General features: G+C 40.9%; 1 protein-coding gene across 1 annotated transcript in view; it reads left to right on the top strand.

Moving 5' to 3' along the window:
* Window positions 1–17,842, top strand: part of RFX4 (regulatory factor X4) — a 177,776-nt gene that overhangs the window by 99,060 nt on the left and 60,874 nt on the right. Inside the window, 4 exon segments of the mRNA XM_033952801.1 lie at window positions 3,750–3,827; window positions 9,944–10,107; window positions 10,813–10,913; window positions 14,901–14,959. Coding sequence (XP_033808692.1) covers window positions 3,750–3,827; window positions 9,944–10,107; window positions 10,813–10,913; window positions 14,901–14,959 — 402 coding nt within the window.

Here is a 17,842-nt window from a genome sequence, read left to right as displayed (position 1 = left end):
CGACATTGTTGCTGTTACACAGATATAATTCAACTGGACCCTCCACTGCCCCAGGTACACCGGGACAGATAGGGAAAATGCCTGCTTGTAAAACTGCAAAAAGGCGGTATACAAATCCCAATCCCATTGTTGTATTGGGTATAATCAGACCCAGATAGATGGCTGAAAAAGAGGAAGGGGAGCACTTTATATCGATAATGATGTCAAGGATATACATCAAGCCCTCTCCAGACATTTAATTGCCTTCCATTTACAACAATTTATTATTTCTATAGTACTATACATTTAACACACAAGAGACAGTCCCTGCCCGATAGAGCTTACAGTCTAGTTATGACAGACACACAGGGCAAAAGGGTGAATCTATGTACGATTCTCAGGGGTGTGATAATGCATTAGTGGCTTAAGTCAAGTTTTTCATTTATAACTGTATTAACACAGATGTACAGGGCATTACTTTCAAGTTAGTTGGTTTGCATAAAGTTTGAATTTTATCAGTACATTTAAATATTTGTTCATTTAGTGGAAAATGGAGAGGCAATACCCAGTTAAATCATGCTGAGTGGACCAGGAGGGGATATTTAGTGGTCCGTAAGCCAGGAGGGCCACTGAATGACTCACCTGAGCACTGTGGCACTGTCTGGTTAGTGCCACAGGGATCCACGTTTTAGATTTAGGTTTATTTACTTATAACTAAACTGGGTACAGAATTACATACATAAAAACTAAAAACACAAACCTAAAAATGACAATAAAAATTCTAAAACAAAAGAGCCATTTATATCAAATATAACATCATTTCAATCAGCTCTGTACTAATTACATAATGCTTCAATGTAATTTTATCCAAAACATTGCAAATTCCTAATCTTATCCTTTTTCTTCTGCTCATACTTGTTATATCATCTTTAATTTATACTAGAACCATAAGCTTTAGCAAACAAGTGTCTCCTGATGAACCTCTAAAATTCTTTTGTTTTATAATGAGAATCTGCGGGTTTCCTTGTAATGTTCTTTTCCTAAAGCTGGAATATGCAAACGAGGGCCGTGGACTTGATATACTGCCTTCATATGGGTACAATCAAAGCCGTTTAACTGCGGCCCGGAATGCTAAATGCTCCAACACTCCAGAATTCCTATGAGTGTCGGAGCATTTAGCGCCCTGGGATGCAGTCGAAACCTCAACCCTCCATTGCTCCAGGTAGATAACTTACCTTCCCTTTTACTAAGCCGTGGTAAAGTGAGCTGCTGTGGGAATCAAACCTAGATCCCCAGCGTCTCAACCCTCTGTAGATCTCAGGGACCACTTTGGAACATAGATCTTTAGCACACATTTCAAGTAATAAGCTGATTCATCTTTGATTGCTCTACGTAAGCAAAATTCTCTCCTCCGCTGGTAACTATATTGGTGGAGTTATGTTGTCTTAAGGTGCATTTTGAAAAGGAATTAAGTCAGCATTTTATTTCCTAAACTGTGAATCAAAATTTTACATTGAATTTATTAGGAAATTGTGGTATTTCAATTACTTGTATTTTGCCGATTGTCCAGTCTTCCACTGTGTAAACCGCCTAGAAATTGTTTAATTTTGGTGGTATAGAAGAATAAAGTTATGTTATGTTATGTTACACAGTATAGACTCCATGGCTTGGATTCTATAAGCAGTGCCGTGATTGACAGCCGCCCACAAAAGTGGTGCTGATCGCATGTCAATCCCGTGGATGGTGCCCTTTATAGAATCACGGCGATGTCACAGATAGGTGCTGGAAATGTAAGCCAGGGTTTGCAAGGCCTACATTTCTGGCACCTATATGTGATGGGAATCACGACTACGAAAGTGCCAACCGGTGCCTAAGGGTACTTCTGCCACCAACCACGCCTATTTTACCCTTAGGCACCAGTAGGCATTCTTAGATCTAAATCAGTGGTCTCCAACTCAAACCCTTTGCAGGGCCACATTTTGGATTTGTAGGTACTTGGAGGGCCTCAGAAAAAAATAGTTAATATCTTATTAAAGAAATGACAATTTTGCATGAGGTAAAACTCTTTATAGTTTATAAATCTGTCCTTTTGGCTAAGTCTTAATAATAATATTGTCATTTATAGCTAAAGAGACATATAATCAAGAAACGGTTTTATTTTACTTTTGTGATTATGATAAACATACCGAGGGCCTCAAAATAGGACCTGGCGGGCCGCATGTGGCCCCCGGGCCACGAGTTTGAGACCACTGATCTAAATATAACATTTTTTATAGCTGCAATTTCATCTACAACTTTTAGTAATGAATTAGAGTTGTTAAGAGCAGCTGCCTCGGCATCCTGAGTTTCTGAGTTTGATTCCCACTGCAGCTCTTTGAGACTCTGGCCAAGTCCCTCAATACTTCATTGCCCCATGTAAACCACACAGAAAAAAACAGTATATCAAGTCCCATCCCCTTTATTCTAGTTCTTTATTCTGATATCTTCCCCGATTGCTCACACATCTTTTCAGCTGACAAGCTACTATCAAATTTAAATGTTAAAATATAATGGTAAAGACCATTTAAAACTAACTGAATAAGGATCTATCCATAGCAATGGCTTGAGAATTAATTCTGGATCACGGACTAATGATAAAATCCAATTCCAGTAAATGGACCTGGTGAATCAAATTCCACATCAATAAGGCCCCAACAAAAACATTATAATTTTTAATACATTAAAAGGTAACTAAAGACGCCCAAGTAATTTGAACAAACAAATGTGTAATGGGTTATGGGTTATGAGTTAAAAGCAACCTTGAAAAATATTCAAAGGCATTTAACCCAGCAGCACCACTGAACGGCTGCAATGACTGTTGTACAGTCAGTTAGTATCAATTAGTCCCTGAGCAGAGCTCGGTTGCCGCTGGCACTTAGGGGGAAAGTTATCATCACTGGCTACTGTTGATGAGCTCTTTGACCTCAACCAGTGGTATTTTTGCTGACCACTGCAAGTTTGACTATCAGCCGGTATGAGTTATAAAAGAGGCTTTTGTGAAGGTAGACATGTACTGGTAATCTACTCCATGGGGATAATTTTCTACATTCAAATAGCCACTTAGAAAACTGCCTAAACACACATAAAAATACATGTTACCCAAGCACGATGCCTAATGTCATATAAGAGCATACGAATTGCCATACTGGGACAGACCGAAGGTCCATTAAACCCAGCATTCTGGTTCCAACAGTGGCCAACCCAGGTTCCAAGTACCTGGCGGAAACCCAAAGAGTAGCAACATTCCAGAGCTGAGATTGTGATGTCATAATGCCTCATTCCACCAATGCCTAAGAGCCAACCTCATCAGTGATGTCACAATGGCTTCATTGTCCTATACTTGGCTCACATAAGAACATAAGAGTTGTCATACTGGGACAGACCGAAGGTCCATCAAGCCCAGTATCCTGTTTCTAACAGTGGCCAGCCCAGGTCCCAAATACCTAGCTAGATCCCACGTAGTAAAACAGATTTTATGCTGCTTATCCTTTGAACAAGCAGTGGATTTCCCCAAGCCCTCTCAAGAATGGTCTTTATACATGCGTGTTCCTGAGGATCATGAAGGGACACATTTGAAGCCTTGGTGTAACTGCAGGATTTTTCCGGAGACAGTTTTATAAAGGTAGATTGCTGCACTTGTAATAAAGCAGGCACAAGGTATGTGGCTTACCAAAACTAAACACCCAGTTACAAAATTGTACTTCATATCTGCTTTTTCAACTATTTTCCAGGTTTCCACCTTTATCATGATGTACCGAACTCACTGCCAGAGGATACTCGATACTGTCATAAGAGCCAATTTTGATGAGGTAAGTCATAGTAACATAGTTGATGATGGCAGATAAAGACCTGAATGGTCCATCCAGTCTGCCCAACCTGATTCAATTTAATTTTTTTTTTTAATTTTTTCTTCTTAGCTATTTCTGGGCAAGAATCCAAAGCTCTACCCGGTACTGTGCTTGGGTTTCAACTGCTGAAGTCTCTCTCAAAGCTCACTCCAACCCATCTACACCCTCCCAGCCATTGAAGCCATTTCCAGCCCATCCTCAACCAAAAGGCCATATACAGACACATAACGTGCAAGTCATCCCATGCTTCTTTGAACTCTGTCACCGTTTTCCTCTCCACCACCTCTCTTGGGAGAACATTCCAGGCATCCACCACTCTCTCTGTAAAGAAGAATTTCCTTACATTGTTCTTGAATCTACCACCCCTCAACCTCAAATTATGTCCTCTACTTTTACCATTTTCCTTTCTCTGGAAAAGATTTTGTTCTACGTTAATACCTTTCAAGTATTTGAACATCTGAATCATATCTCCCCTGTCCCTCCTTCCCTTTAGGATATGCATATTCAGGGCTTCCAGTCTCTCCTCATATGTCTTTTCCTATCATTTCATATCTCCTCCTATCATTTTTGTTGCCCTCCTCTGGACCACTTCAAGTCTTCTTATGTCCTTCGCCGGATACGGTCTCCAAAACTGAACACAATACTCAAAGTGGGGCCTCACCAACGACCTGTACAGGGGCATCAACACCTTCTTCTTTCTATTGGCTACGCCTCTCTTTATACAGCCCAGCATCCTTCTGGCAGCAGCCACCACCTTGTCACACTGTTTTTTCACCTTTAGATCTTCAGACACTATCACCCCAAGGTCCCTCTCCCCATCCATGCATATCAGCCTCTCACCTCCCAGCATATATGGTTCCTTCCGATTATTAATCCCCAAATGCATTACTCTGCATTGAATTTTAGTTGCCAGATATTAGACCATTCCTCTAACATTTGCAGATCCTTTTTCATATTTTCCACTCCCTCCTCGGTGTCTACTCTGTTACAAATCTTGGTATCATCTGCAAAAAGGCAAACTTTTCCTTCCAACCCTTCAGCAATGTCACTCACAAACATGTTGAACAGGATCGGCCCCAGCACCAAACCCTGAGGGACTCCACTACTCACCTTTCCTTCCACCGAGCAACTTCCATTAACCACTACCCTCTGGCGTCTGTCCAATAGCCAGTTTCTAATCCAGTTCACCACTTTGGGTCCTAACTTCAGGTCTTCAAATTTGTTCAAGAGCCTCCTATGAGGAACCGCATCAAAGGCTTTGCTGAAATTTAAGTAAATTACATCTAGCATATGTCCTCGATCCAGTTCTCCGGTCATGATTTACTTTTTTATAATGATTCAAAATGTTGCGTGATCATGGCACCGAGGTACCCCCCTCTTCAAACCCAGCATGCACCCAAAAAGAGGGAGAAAAAGCCTTAGACTAATGTAGCAGTGTAGAACTAAATATGAGCAAATCAAAACTGCTTTTGATACTTTCACTGGCAAAAAAACTCTCTCACAGAACAGCTCAGGTATAGAAAAGGGCAAAGCCACCCGGAGGCACATTCAAGGACTTAGCTGACAAAAGACGACTTAAGCTCCAACGCTGTCACGTCTTCTCCAATCTTCCCAACAAGTGACCTTGTTTCACCAATGTTTGGCTCTTCAGGGGAAGAAACAATAAAGCCTTGAAAAGTGCAGTCACGGGTTAAAACCATAGGCTTGCACTATGGGGAAGGGCAGGAGATTGGGGCAGAGAAGCAGGGCAGAAGGCAGGGCAATCAGAAAGGACCTCATCAATCGCTTATTTTTGATTGCTCAACCCAGTCGGTGTCCCTCATTTTTTTTTTAGTGTATCACTGCCTGCCTACATTTGAATGCTGTTCCCCCTCATTTGCATGCGCGGATCAGAGGATGATCGGGACAGAGGATAGTGAATCGGGTCGGAGGAAAATCGGGTCACAAAGGGGTCGCTAAGTGGTCGGGACTTGATCAGTGGGCTTAGTGAATCTAGCCCAAAGGCATCACTAGGTGTGATTCTCTAAAGCAGTGTTCTTCAACCTTTTTACACCCGTGGACCGGCAGAAATAAAAGAATTATTTTGTGGACCGGCAAACTACTAGGACTAAAATTTAAAAACCCCGTTTACGCTCCATCTCCGTGAGCTCGGTCCCCGCAAACCATCTGATCCCATCTGCATAAGCCGCAATTATGATTTTATATTGAACGTATTTTATTAAAGTATAAAAAGAAACAATATTCTGAACAATTGTGATTTTATAAATACAAATATACAGAGCACGGACCAACAAAACCCCTGTCTCCCCTCCCCTTCACATATATCCCCTCTACTATCAAGAAAACTGAACAAGCCAAGTTCATAGAAATATCATGCTAACAGAATACTGCAGTCCCCAGTTATGTCTCTAGCATATATATATTTCAAATCTGATATATTCTGATCACAAAATAGAAATAAAATTATTTGTTTCTACCTTTTGTTGTCTCTGGTTTCTGCTTTCATCTTCTTTTCACTCTCTTCCTTCCAGCGTCTGCCCTCTCTGTCTCTTCAATCCAGCATCTGCCCCTCTCCCCCTTCCATATGGTATTTGTCTTCTTTCTATGCCCCTCTCCCCTTTCCATCCAGCCTATGCCCCTCTCTCCTTTTTACATGATTCACTCCAGCTTCACTGCTCTCTTCATTTTTATCTCTCCTACACCAGATCTAGCATCTTTGTCCCTCTCAATTTCTCTGCTGACCCCCCTTCCCATCTCATTCCTGTCTCTCCCCTTCCCTTCCTCTAATCTCCCTGCCAGCTGTTTTCTTCCTTTTTTCTTCTCCCTTCCCTTCTCCCCCTGTCCAGCAGTAACTCTCTTCCCTTTCCTTTCCCTCCTCCCCTCCCAGCAGTATCTCTCCTTCTCCCTCTCTAGGTCCAGTAGCAGCTGTCCCTTTTTCCCCCTTACCCAGCAGCTTCCCAGACTCCTTTCCCTCCCCCCCTCCCAGCAGCATCTCTCCTTCTCCCTATCCAGGTCCAGTAGCAGCTGTCCCTTTTTTTTTCACCATGCCCAGCAGCTTTCTCCCCTCCCAGCAACTCTCCTTACTTGCCAGCGCTGCGATTCAGTAAGGCAGCTTCGGGTCCTTTGTTGGGTCGCACCACCTCTAAGGAAAGCAGAAGTTGCATCATCAGAGGCGGCCCGACTCAGCAAAAGCTGCAAGGCTTCCTTCTTCAATCACTGTGTTTGTAAGGAGAGCCGCTGGGAGGGGAGAAAGCACAGTGTGAGGCTCCCTATTATCTCTCTGGCCCTGCGCGAAGGACAGCTCCTCGATCTTGCTGGTCCTGCGCGGACTGGCAGGAAATTGAAGAAGTTGATCTCGCCGGTCCTGCGCAGACTGGCAGGAATTTTCTGTAGACCAGCACCGGTCCGCGGACCGGCGGTTGAAGAACTGTGCTCTAAAGGACTTAGGACTTAGATTCACTAAGGACACTGTTTGTGTCCCAACCACTTTGCGACCCAATTGTTTCCTGACCTGATTCACTAACCTTGGTGCCGAGCAACCTCCGATTTGATCTACGCATGCAAATGAGGGGGAATGGCATGCAAATGTAGGCAGGCAGCGATTCACTAAACAAATCTGGAACACTGACTGGGCTGGCCGATCAACAAAAGAAGTGACTGCTGGAGACCAGTCGCTCACATGCTTTCCGACTGCATCTCCTGCTCTCTGCTTGGATTCTCCTGCCCCGACTCTCCTCTCGCCACCCTGCTCTCTGCCCCGACTCGCCTCCTCTTGCCGCCCTGCTTTTGCTCCGACTCTCCTGCCCTTTCCCGCAGTGCGAGCCTGTGGTTTTAACCCGCAGGTTAAAGGCACAGGAGCTCGCGAAGTATTAAAAAGTTTTTTAAAAAAAAGTTTCCAGCTCTGCTGGGCATGGAAGGCCAGCGCATGCGCAGGCCTTCTACAGGCAAAAAAGATGGTCTGCGCATGCTGGAGAGCGATCTGTGCAATCGGCTGGGGGCGTGATTCTGAATCAGCCCACTCATGGATCAGCCCTTAGACCTTTAAAAGCCAGGCCTATGTTACAGGCACCTAAGTTTGAAGTTAAGTGTGATTCTGCAATAGGTGCCTAAGTGTGATTGACAAGAGATGGATGCTTATCTTTTTAGATGCCATTTACAGAATTTCACCTTGATCTTCTGCAAATATCCTTGTTTAAATTGGTATAAAAAATCATCCAGGACTGAGAGACCATGCAGAAGATATGAAAAAGTGAAAATCTGCTCATAGATGATCGATGTATAAGCTCTGCAAATTAATCTGAATAGAAAACGATCCAAATCTTGTTCTCTTAGGCTTTCGAGGCTGATGCTTTGAACAAGGCAACAATCGGATCCAAACCTCTTTGTTAAATCATTTTCATTATGAAACTGATCAGATAACATAAGAACATAAGCAATGCCTCCGCTGGGTCAGACCTGAGGTCCATCGTGCCCAGCAGTCCGCTCACGCGGCGGCCCAACAGGTCCAGGACCTGTGCAGTAATCCTCTATTTATACCCCTCTATCCCCTTTTCCAGCAGGAAATTGTCCAATCCTTTCTTAAACCCCTGTACTGTACCCTGCCCTATTAGGCCCTCTGGAAGCGCATTCCAGGTGTCCACCACTTGTTGGGTAAAGAAGAACTTCCTAGCATTTGTTTTGAATCTGTCCCCTTTCAACTTTTCCAAGTGTCCTCTTGTTCTTTTATTTTTCGAAAGTTTGAAGAATCTGTCCCTTCATGATCTTGTAAGTCTCTATCATATCCCCTCTAAGTCTCCTCTTCTCCAGGGAAAAGAGACCCAGTTTCTCCAATCTCTTATGTGATAATGAATCTGCCGTGGAGTGCTCGTCTAGAATCCTGGAAAAATCTCTGTGCACTGCTCATTCTCTGCTTCACAAACCTCTGTGACCCAGGAAAAATCTTTAGATTTCAATGAAGAGCTTTTCGCAGACATTAAGGGCTCCTTTTACCAAGCTGTGGTAGCGTTTTTAGTGCGCGCCACACGGAAAAAACTAATGCCAGCTCTATGGAGGCATTAGCGTCTAGTGCGCGCTAAAACCGCTGGAGCAGCTTAGTAAAAGGAGCCCTAAATCAAAAGCAGTGAATGTTCTTGGTTTGTTTCTTTAATTCTATTCTAAAATGACACGAAAAGTATTGATTTATTACTTGAACTCCTTGCTTAAAAGTATTATTTCTATATTTTTGAGAGACATTAAGAATGAAAGAATTTCTGGAGCTCAACGTTTTACAGCTTTTCTTGACAGCGTACATAGATGATTGGGTGTCATCTTTTTGTTCAGTAAATTAGAGAATGACACGGTGACAAAATTCATCACCGTTCCCGTCCCCGCGGATAACCGCGGGAAACCATCTTCATGTCATTCTTTAAGGAGAGAGGGAAGAATCAGAGTATGACTGGGCTCAGCCACTGACTCTCAAGCCTTGCATTGAAGAATGCTGAGATTGAGCAGCAACATTCCAGAGCTGAGATTGTGATGTCATAATGCCTCATTCCACCAATGCCTAAGAGCCAACCTCATCAGTGATGTCACAATGGCTTCATTATCCTATACTTGGCTCCCATAAGAATCAGAGTATGAATGGTCACAACCACTGACCCGCAAGCTTTGCTTTGAAGAATGCCGGCGTAGAAGGACTGAGGTTGAAATAGACACTACAGAACGACAGTCTCTGGTATCCAGAGCAGATATTGTGATGTCATAATGCCTCATTTCACCAGTGCCTAAGAGCCAATCACATCAGTGATGTCACAATGGCTTCATTATCCTTGGCTCACATAAGAATTAGAGTATGAACGGCCACAACCACTGACCCGCAAGCTTTGCTTTGAAGAATGCTGATGTAGAAGGACTGAGGTTGAAATAGACACTAAAAAATGACATGGGATTATTTCCCGTGGTTATCCGCGGGGACGGGAACGGTGATGAATTTTGTCACCGTGTCATTCTCTATTCAGTATTTCTGAAAGAGGACATCCATGTGAATTATGTAAATGTGTGTCATCAGTCTGTGTTGATGAAGCTGTCTGCTGTTACAGGTACAGAGTTTTCTTCTGCATTTCTGGCAGGGAATGCCTTCTCACATGCTCCCTGTCCTGGGCTCTTCCACTGTAGTTCACATCGTCGGGGTTTGTGACTCCATACTTTACAAAGCTATTTCGGGAGTTTTAATGCCCACTGTCCTACAGGCATTACCAGACAGGTGAGAACCTCTGTGCTGTTACCTATGACAATGGATGCATTTCATATTTATAGATTGTCCCTCGGAGTCCCAGCCAGGTTCCAATTCAGAGATTTTGGTTACAGTTTGCTGGGTACCGAGTCCGAGGTTTAGAGAGAGTACAGCTGGGTTTAGCTCCTTCAGATGTAAGTTCAGTTTGGAAGTATAGTCATTGAAGGGATCGTAAGGGATCCATCAAAACACAGATCTTTATTGTCTCCATAAAATGAAATGGATCCATTCTTTTGTAAAGAATTGCAACTGTCTACCTCTAAGTAAAAGGAAAGTCTTTGGTAGTCTCAAGCACGTGTCCATTTTAAGTAAATTGTTGCCTCACCAGAGGTCCTTGGTTGCCTTGAGGTTACTCCATATGTTGAATTACACCAGGATTGCATGCCTCTAGGGTAGGGGTAGGCAATTCTGGTCCTCAAGAGCCGGAGCCAGCTCAGGTTTTCAGGATATCCACAATAAATATGCATGAGATAGATTTGCATCTCAAGGAGGCAGTGCATGCAAATCCATCTCGTACATATTCATTGTGGAGATCCTGAAAACCTGACCTGGCTCTGGCTCTCGAGGACCAGAATTGCCTACCCCCTACTCTAGGGTTTAATGACTCATTGGACATTGTTTAGGAGGTAGAAGTGGAGTGGTCACCATCCTGACACTTTTGCTTTTTCTCTACAGCCTGACGCAGGTGATTCGAAAGTTTGCCAAACAATTGGACGACTGGTTGGAACTTGCTCTGCATGACTTGCCTGAAAACCTACGAAATATCAAGTTTGAGTGTAGGTATTAATCTAATTTGATTAATTGGAAGTACTCATTTTCCACTTAACTAACAATAATTCAGGGTGGATTACAAATAGAATATGTTATGTTAATCAGGTTTTCTATTCCACCTTTACCTCTTCAGTTCAAGGTCGGATTGCATAACAAGAAGTTGGGTCAGTTACCCAGGAAGTTACAATGGACAGTTTGACACAGACATTCAAGAGTATTTAGCAGTCTTTAAATCCAAGCGAAAAGCCCACTTTTTTGAAGCTGCTTTCAACTTTTTAACTCCCACTCACCGTCAGATACCTTTACCTGTCATATCATTCCTCCTGCTAGAAACTCCCCAATCCTGAGATGTCCTGTCTGTCCAAATTAGATTGTAAGCTCTTCTGAGCAGGGACCATCTATTGAATGTTAAATGTGCAGTGCTGTGTATGATAAATAATAGTAGTAGTGGCTGGAACAAGTAGATCAATACAGTTATTAATACAGTTAGGTCATAGTTACGAGTTCAAGTAGGTCAGCGGTTCGTCGTTATGCCCCAGGAATTGCAATCAACAGTCTAGAATGGGCTTTAAAATACAACATAGCCACATGGAGGAATTTTTTTTTTTTTAACCTATGATTAAAATGAGCCGAGTCGGACTGTTTTGAAAGATTTGAAATGGACTGGTGTGGTTCCTGAGGTCTCTTGTCTTGTTATTGATGCATTCTGCCACTAACCTTATAAATCAAGCAGTTTTTTGTTTTTCCAGTGTGAGGCTATAATTCCCCATTTTCTGCTGATCTTTCACTTTGCTCTTTAACTCATCAGTTCTTGGGAACTCTTCATGTCCCTGTTTTTTTTTTGTTGTTGTTTTTTTTATTTTTTATTTATTTATAATTTTTGAATACATTACAATATCCAATAATTTGAAAGGAAAAAAGGAAAAATCACACAAAACAATACATAATCAATCATACATACATAATTCCTTTTAAGCCCACATTAATGGGGAGAACATATTACTATTTCTAATCAAATAATACTCAAGAAAATTAAAGGACAATAATTCTCGGTTCGCACAAAGAACCTTGAATCATTCCTTACTAAGTGGGATATTATTTTAAATTAATTCTCCTCATATTCTCAGCTAGATGAAACAAACTCATTTCTGTTCTCTCGCAACTAAAAATTGTTGTAATTGTATAGGATCCCAAAAGGCATACTCAATATCTTGTAACTTAACCAAACATTTGCAAGGAAATTTCAGGTAAAAGGATGCCTCTAGGGCCAAAACTCTATCCTTCAATTTCAGAAATTCTTTCCTTCTCAATTGAGTGGTTCTAGAGACATCCGGAAAAATCCTGACTAAATCCCCACAAAATTTCATTAACCTGTTTTTAAAGTAAAGTTTCATTAATAACATCTTATCCATCTCGCTCATGCATGTTATCACCAGGGTGGACCGACTCTGGATCACATCCTGTGTATCTTCCAAAAATTTGGTCAAATTTACCTCTGGTGTGGCCAGGTGGTCCACCTCCTGGGCAGATTCAATTTTTTTAGGAGGAATATAATAATAATTATTTATTGGAAATTTCTCCGCATTAGCCATTCCCAGTACTTCTTTAAAAAAACTTCCTTAATAAAATTTCAGGTGACAATAAATGAGTTACTGGAAAATTGACTAAGCGGAAATTTTTTACTCTATTCATATTCTCCATAGATTCAATTTTAGAGTGTATCACTGTAGAATCTTTAACAGTAGATATCGAGACAGCTTGTAAATCCCCCAGCTCTCAGAAACTCTGTCTCAACCCCACTCCTAATTCACCAGCTCCTTCATGTCATGCATCCAGTGAAGTGGACACCAGTCATCATAAGCTCGATTCAATAAATTGTTTAGCAGATAAGCTATACTGTATTGTTTTTGATCCTACGGGCTAACAAGACTCTCCCCCAAACTCATCAATTGTTGGGGATTTTCCATCCCATCCCTGTCCTAGGTATTCATTACCTGGCTTCAAAGGATTCCCTCTCACCATCTCATGAAGGGAATCCCTTCCCTTTAGCTCCTAAGAGTTCTCTCTCTCCTATACCCCCTTCCCCACTACCAGTTCCTAGAAATACTTTATCCCTTTCCCTCTCACAGCTCCCAAACCTGGGAACTAATGTTCAAAACTGCCATCAGTGTTAACATGCTCTTAACACTAGGTTTGTGGGCATGTTATTGAGTGCCAAGTGCACAAATGATTTCGGTCCAGGTATTAACTTGTGCCAAAATCATTTATCGCAGACTGCATTTAAGTTCATGTTCATGCGGTTATTACACACCCTCAAAAAAAGCCCAAAACATTTCTTGCACACGTTACCAGACTGGCGCAAAACCGATCTCATTTTAGATCTGTAATTCATCAAGTCGCTAGGACTCGAACACGAGTTGATGGCACCTAACTAACTGGAATTTGGAACGACAAATGAGGTGATCCAATTTGCGGAAGATGCTAAACTTTTTAAAGTTGTTAAAACACATGTGGACTGTGAGAAATTGCAGGACGACCTTAGGAAATTGGAAGACTGGGCATTGATATGGCAGATGAAATTTAATATGGATAAATGTAAAAAGATGACTATTGGAAAGAATAATCCAAATCATAAACCAGATGCTAGGGCCCACCTTAGAGACCAGCTCCCAAGAAAAAGATCTAGGTGTCATCGTAGACAATACACTGAAACTATGCACACAATATGCAGCAGTGGCCAAAAAAGCAAACAGGGTGGTAGGAATTATTAGGAATGGGATGGTAAATAATACTAAGAAAAGTATAATGCCTCTGCATTGCTCCATGGTGCAACCTCACCTTGACTATTCCATTCAATTTTGGTTGCTGTATCTAAAAAAGATATAATGGAATTAGAAACCAAAATGATAAAGGGGATGGAACTCCTCTCATATGCGGAAAAGCTCAAGGGGTTAGGGCTCTTCAGTTTAGAAAAGAGACATGATTAAGGTCTACAAAACCCTGAGTGGTGTCTGTTTTGGCCTACTGGATCTCTTTTCCCTCCTTTGGTATGCCATTCCTGAAATACCTAGACAGCTGACCCACTTCTCTCTTTCCCCTCTCTAACGGTGTTCCTGCCCTTTCTCCCTATTGTTCCCACATCCCTTAAGTTAACTCAACTTGTACGTCAACTCAACTTGTACTTCACTAATCTTTTGTAAACCGCATAGAAGTTTCAAGTTTATCAAGTTTATTAACTTTTTAATATACCGACCATCACCAAGTATCTGGCCGGTTCACAATACAATTTATACAAAGGAAAAAAAAAGATAAAATTTAAAATATTAAATGTGGTGGGTGAACATTAAAGACATAATTTGACTAACATGAGAGTGAGGATATGAGGGGAAGGGGGGGGGGGGGAAGTTACATATTCTGGAGAAGAGAGGGAAATAGAGAGGGTAGGGAAAAGCATATTGGGTAGGATCGCTTTAATTAAAGCGGTTGGCTAAATAAGTTGAAACGAATCAGTTGAAGAAGAAAAAAGATAAGGAAAAGGGTGGAATAGAGGAAAAAAAGGTAGGCAAAGATTGAAAAAGTAGGATAAGTAAAAGAGCGAATTTAGGAGAGAGAGAAAAAAAAAAAAAAAAGAACTTAACGGTACTGCAGTATATAAACTGTTATCATTATTATTTATTCTTTGCAGGTGGGCAAATCATCTAAGTTGCCGTTGCTGTTTAGTTGTCTCTCTTATTGCTTTGGTCTTATCTTTGTCTTGCCAATCGACATGTAGGATCGTTAAGCTGCATGAATCAAAACATCAGATCTGTTACTGTAAAGTTCAGTTTAACGTTTTGCAATTCAGAGTATAATTCTACAGCTGTCTACAAATGGATCTATGGCAGGGCAGTAAGTGGAGCTCCTGAAAACTGGAAGATATTGAATGCATCAGTTTCTCAGCAGAATTTTGTATGGAAAATGATGTTTTCCTTCTCCTTTTTTTTGGCATCCAGTATCCAGAAGATTTTCCCAGATCTTGAGACGTCAGACATCTTTAAACCATCTCTGTCAGGTATGGAGAATATTACAGAAGATAACAATCATATCAGACATTGAAAAATGAGTGGGAGTACTCGAATGGTTGAACGCAGCAGGCTGAGGACCGGGGGAGCCCAGTTCAAAGCCAACTGCAGTTTCTTCTGACCTTGGCAAGTCACTTGACCCTCTGTTGCCTCAGGTACAGACTTAGGACTCCTTTTAGTAAGCTGTGCTATTTGTTAACCTGTACTAAATGCTAAGACACCTCTAGGAATGAAATGGTCATATCTAAAGTACAAGATAACCCATACATAATGCTGATCTGCAAATTTCATTTTGAGTAAATAAACAACAAAATTCACCTTTTCTATCTAGTCTCTGAGAAGAAAGGGAATCTAATTAATCTTGCAGAGACCATGTTCTAATCTGTTTTTTGATGTAATGGGAAATGTAGGGGAGCAGCAGAATCCTCTGTTATTAATCCACTCAACTTGAGTTCCTTCCCACCACCAAATGCCTAGCAATTCAACCTTCTTTTACAGAATATCGTGAAAGATCCTTTTCATTTTTTTTATTATTCATTTTTCATATAACAACAAGTGTATCATAAAAATTCATACAATTGCATTAAGTATACACTTGATATTTCCATAATTTACTGTAAATACAACATATCATTATATAGTCCTTACTATAATTTTAGACATCATATAATATTTAATAATTATATCAACTATTATTCAATTATAATCCCTTTCCCTCCCCTTATTTTGATAGTTGCATACAATATAACAAATATTATGATAATTTATTTATATTTTGTGATAGAGAGAATAAACCTACCCACCCCTCCCCTTTATCAAGTATCTTATTATGGGAAAAATTATATCAGTCATTGCAAAAATCTGTCAGTGGTCCCCAAATCTTCTTAAACTTATCAATATATCCTTTTTGTGTTGCAAATGTACGCTCCATCTTATATATATGGCAAACTGAATTCCACCAAAAGTTGTAATTTAATCTGTCATAATTCTTCCAATTGTATGTTATTTGTTGAACTGCTACTCCAGTCAATATAAATAAAAGTTTGTTATTATTTGACGAGATTTGACTAGAATGTTTGTAGATCATGTTTTCAAATCTATTAACAACTTCCAAAATATTTATACATATGTACCTTGTGAAATCTGTGTAACATGGCCACCTGCTCTTAGAAATTATTGAAATCTTCTCTACTGCTAATTCTGAGCTTCTGTAAATGTATTACAATACAGAGTTAGCATTTTCTGAGATGCTTTTCTTTGTGATATTAACAGGCTTGTTCTGTATAGTATTTCTAAATAATATGCAAAAATGTGAATTAACAAAAAAGTTGACAATCGTTAGCCAAGTTTTCCAGGAATTAATGGGAATACATGTTTTGATGTTTTATCTAATAGGCTTAATGTCAAATTGAATGTAACTCTTGGGAGATTTGATTAAATGTCTACTTGCATTTCATTCATCAACTTTAACAGGTTATCATTGTTTATTAATATGGTATAATAGTTTTGGGCATGATTTATTCCAGGCACAGAAAGAGGGAACAAATTAAGTTAAATGTATCCCCCCCCTCCCCCACACACACATTTTAGCTTTGAAGTTCCTTTTCAGAAATAACATAAGAGCATAAGAATCCCATACTGGGACAGACCGAAGGTCCATCAAGCCCAGTATCCTGTTTCAAAAAATGGCCAACCCAGGTCCCAATAAAACAGATTTTATGCTGCTTATTCTAGGAATAAGCAGTGGATTTTCCTTAGCCATCTCTTAGGACTTCTCTTTTAGAAAATTATCCAAACCTTTTTAAACCCTGCAATGCTAACTGATTTCACCACATTCTCCGGCATCAAATTCCAGAGTTTAATTACACATTATGTGAAGAAATATTTTCTCAGGTTTGTTTTAATTCTACTACTTAGTAGCTTCATTGCATGCCCCCTAGTCCTAGTATTTTTAGAAGGAGTAGATAAGCGATTCACATCTACCCTTTCCACTCTACTGAGTATCTTATAGACCTCTATCATATCACCCCCTAAGCCATCTCTTCTCCAAGCTGAAGAGCCTTAGCTGCTTTAGCCTTTTGTCATAAGGAAGTCTTCCCATCCATTTTATAATTTTTGTCGCCCATCTGTGATAAAATCGCATAGTAAACGACGGCAGATAAAAACCTGTGTGGTCCATCCAGTCTGTCCAACAGTCACATTCATTAAGACAATGTTGAACCAACAATCGAGTATATTACATTTTACTTGCTTAGTTCCACTTTATGATGTCTTCCCCTTCCCCACTGAGATACATAAGTCCCGCACTCATAGCATATGAATGTGGTATAAAATACACATTCTTGCTCCTGATCCATCCTTTCCATTTTCAGGGCTCAGACCATAAAATGTGGAGGGGCATAATTTAAATAAAACTTCTAAGTCACCTTTTAGCCTAGGCCCTAAACGCTGAAAGTCCAAAAGGAGGTTTTGTTTTTTTTATAATGGCCTGCCTCTACGTTCAGCGGTTTGAACGGCCAGACCACCACAACATAGGGGGATCGTGGGATACTGAGAGAGGTGCTGGGATGTAACACAGGTATAGAAAGCAAACCAAGTAATAAGTATAGAAATCCAACCAGGTCGTGCATGTGCAAGACCAGAGGGTTAAGACTTCGATGGGAAGATAAGACTCAATGGGAAACCAAGGTGGCAAGGGGGCCCCTTCTGGTGACTCAGACAGGCCGTGACCTGTTCGGGCCGCCGCGGGAGCGGACTGCTGGGCAAGATGGACCTGTGGTCTGACCCAGCGGAGGCACTGCTTATGTTCTTATCTACATTTACCACATATAATCAATGGAAAAAAAGCCTAAATCCCAAACGCCCAACACAAG

This window comes from Geotrypetes seraphini, chromosome 7 (assembly GCF_902459505.1).
Source record: "Geotrypetes seraphini chromosome 7, aGeoSer1.1, whole genome shotgun sequence".
Taxonomy (NCBI): Eukaryota; Metazoa; Chordata; class Amphibia; order Gymnophiona; family Dermophiidae; genus Geotrypetes; species Geotrypetes seraphini.
The sequence above is the reverse complement of the archived record's forward strand: the minus strand, read 5'-3'. Positions and strand labels throughout refer to the sequence as shown.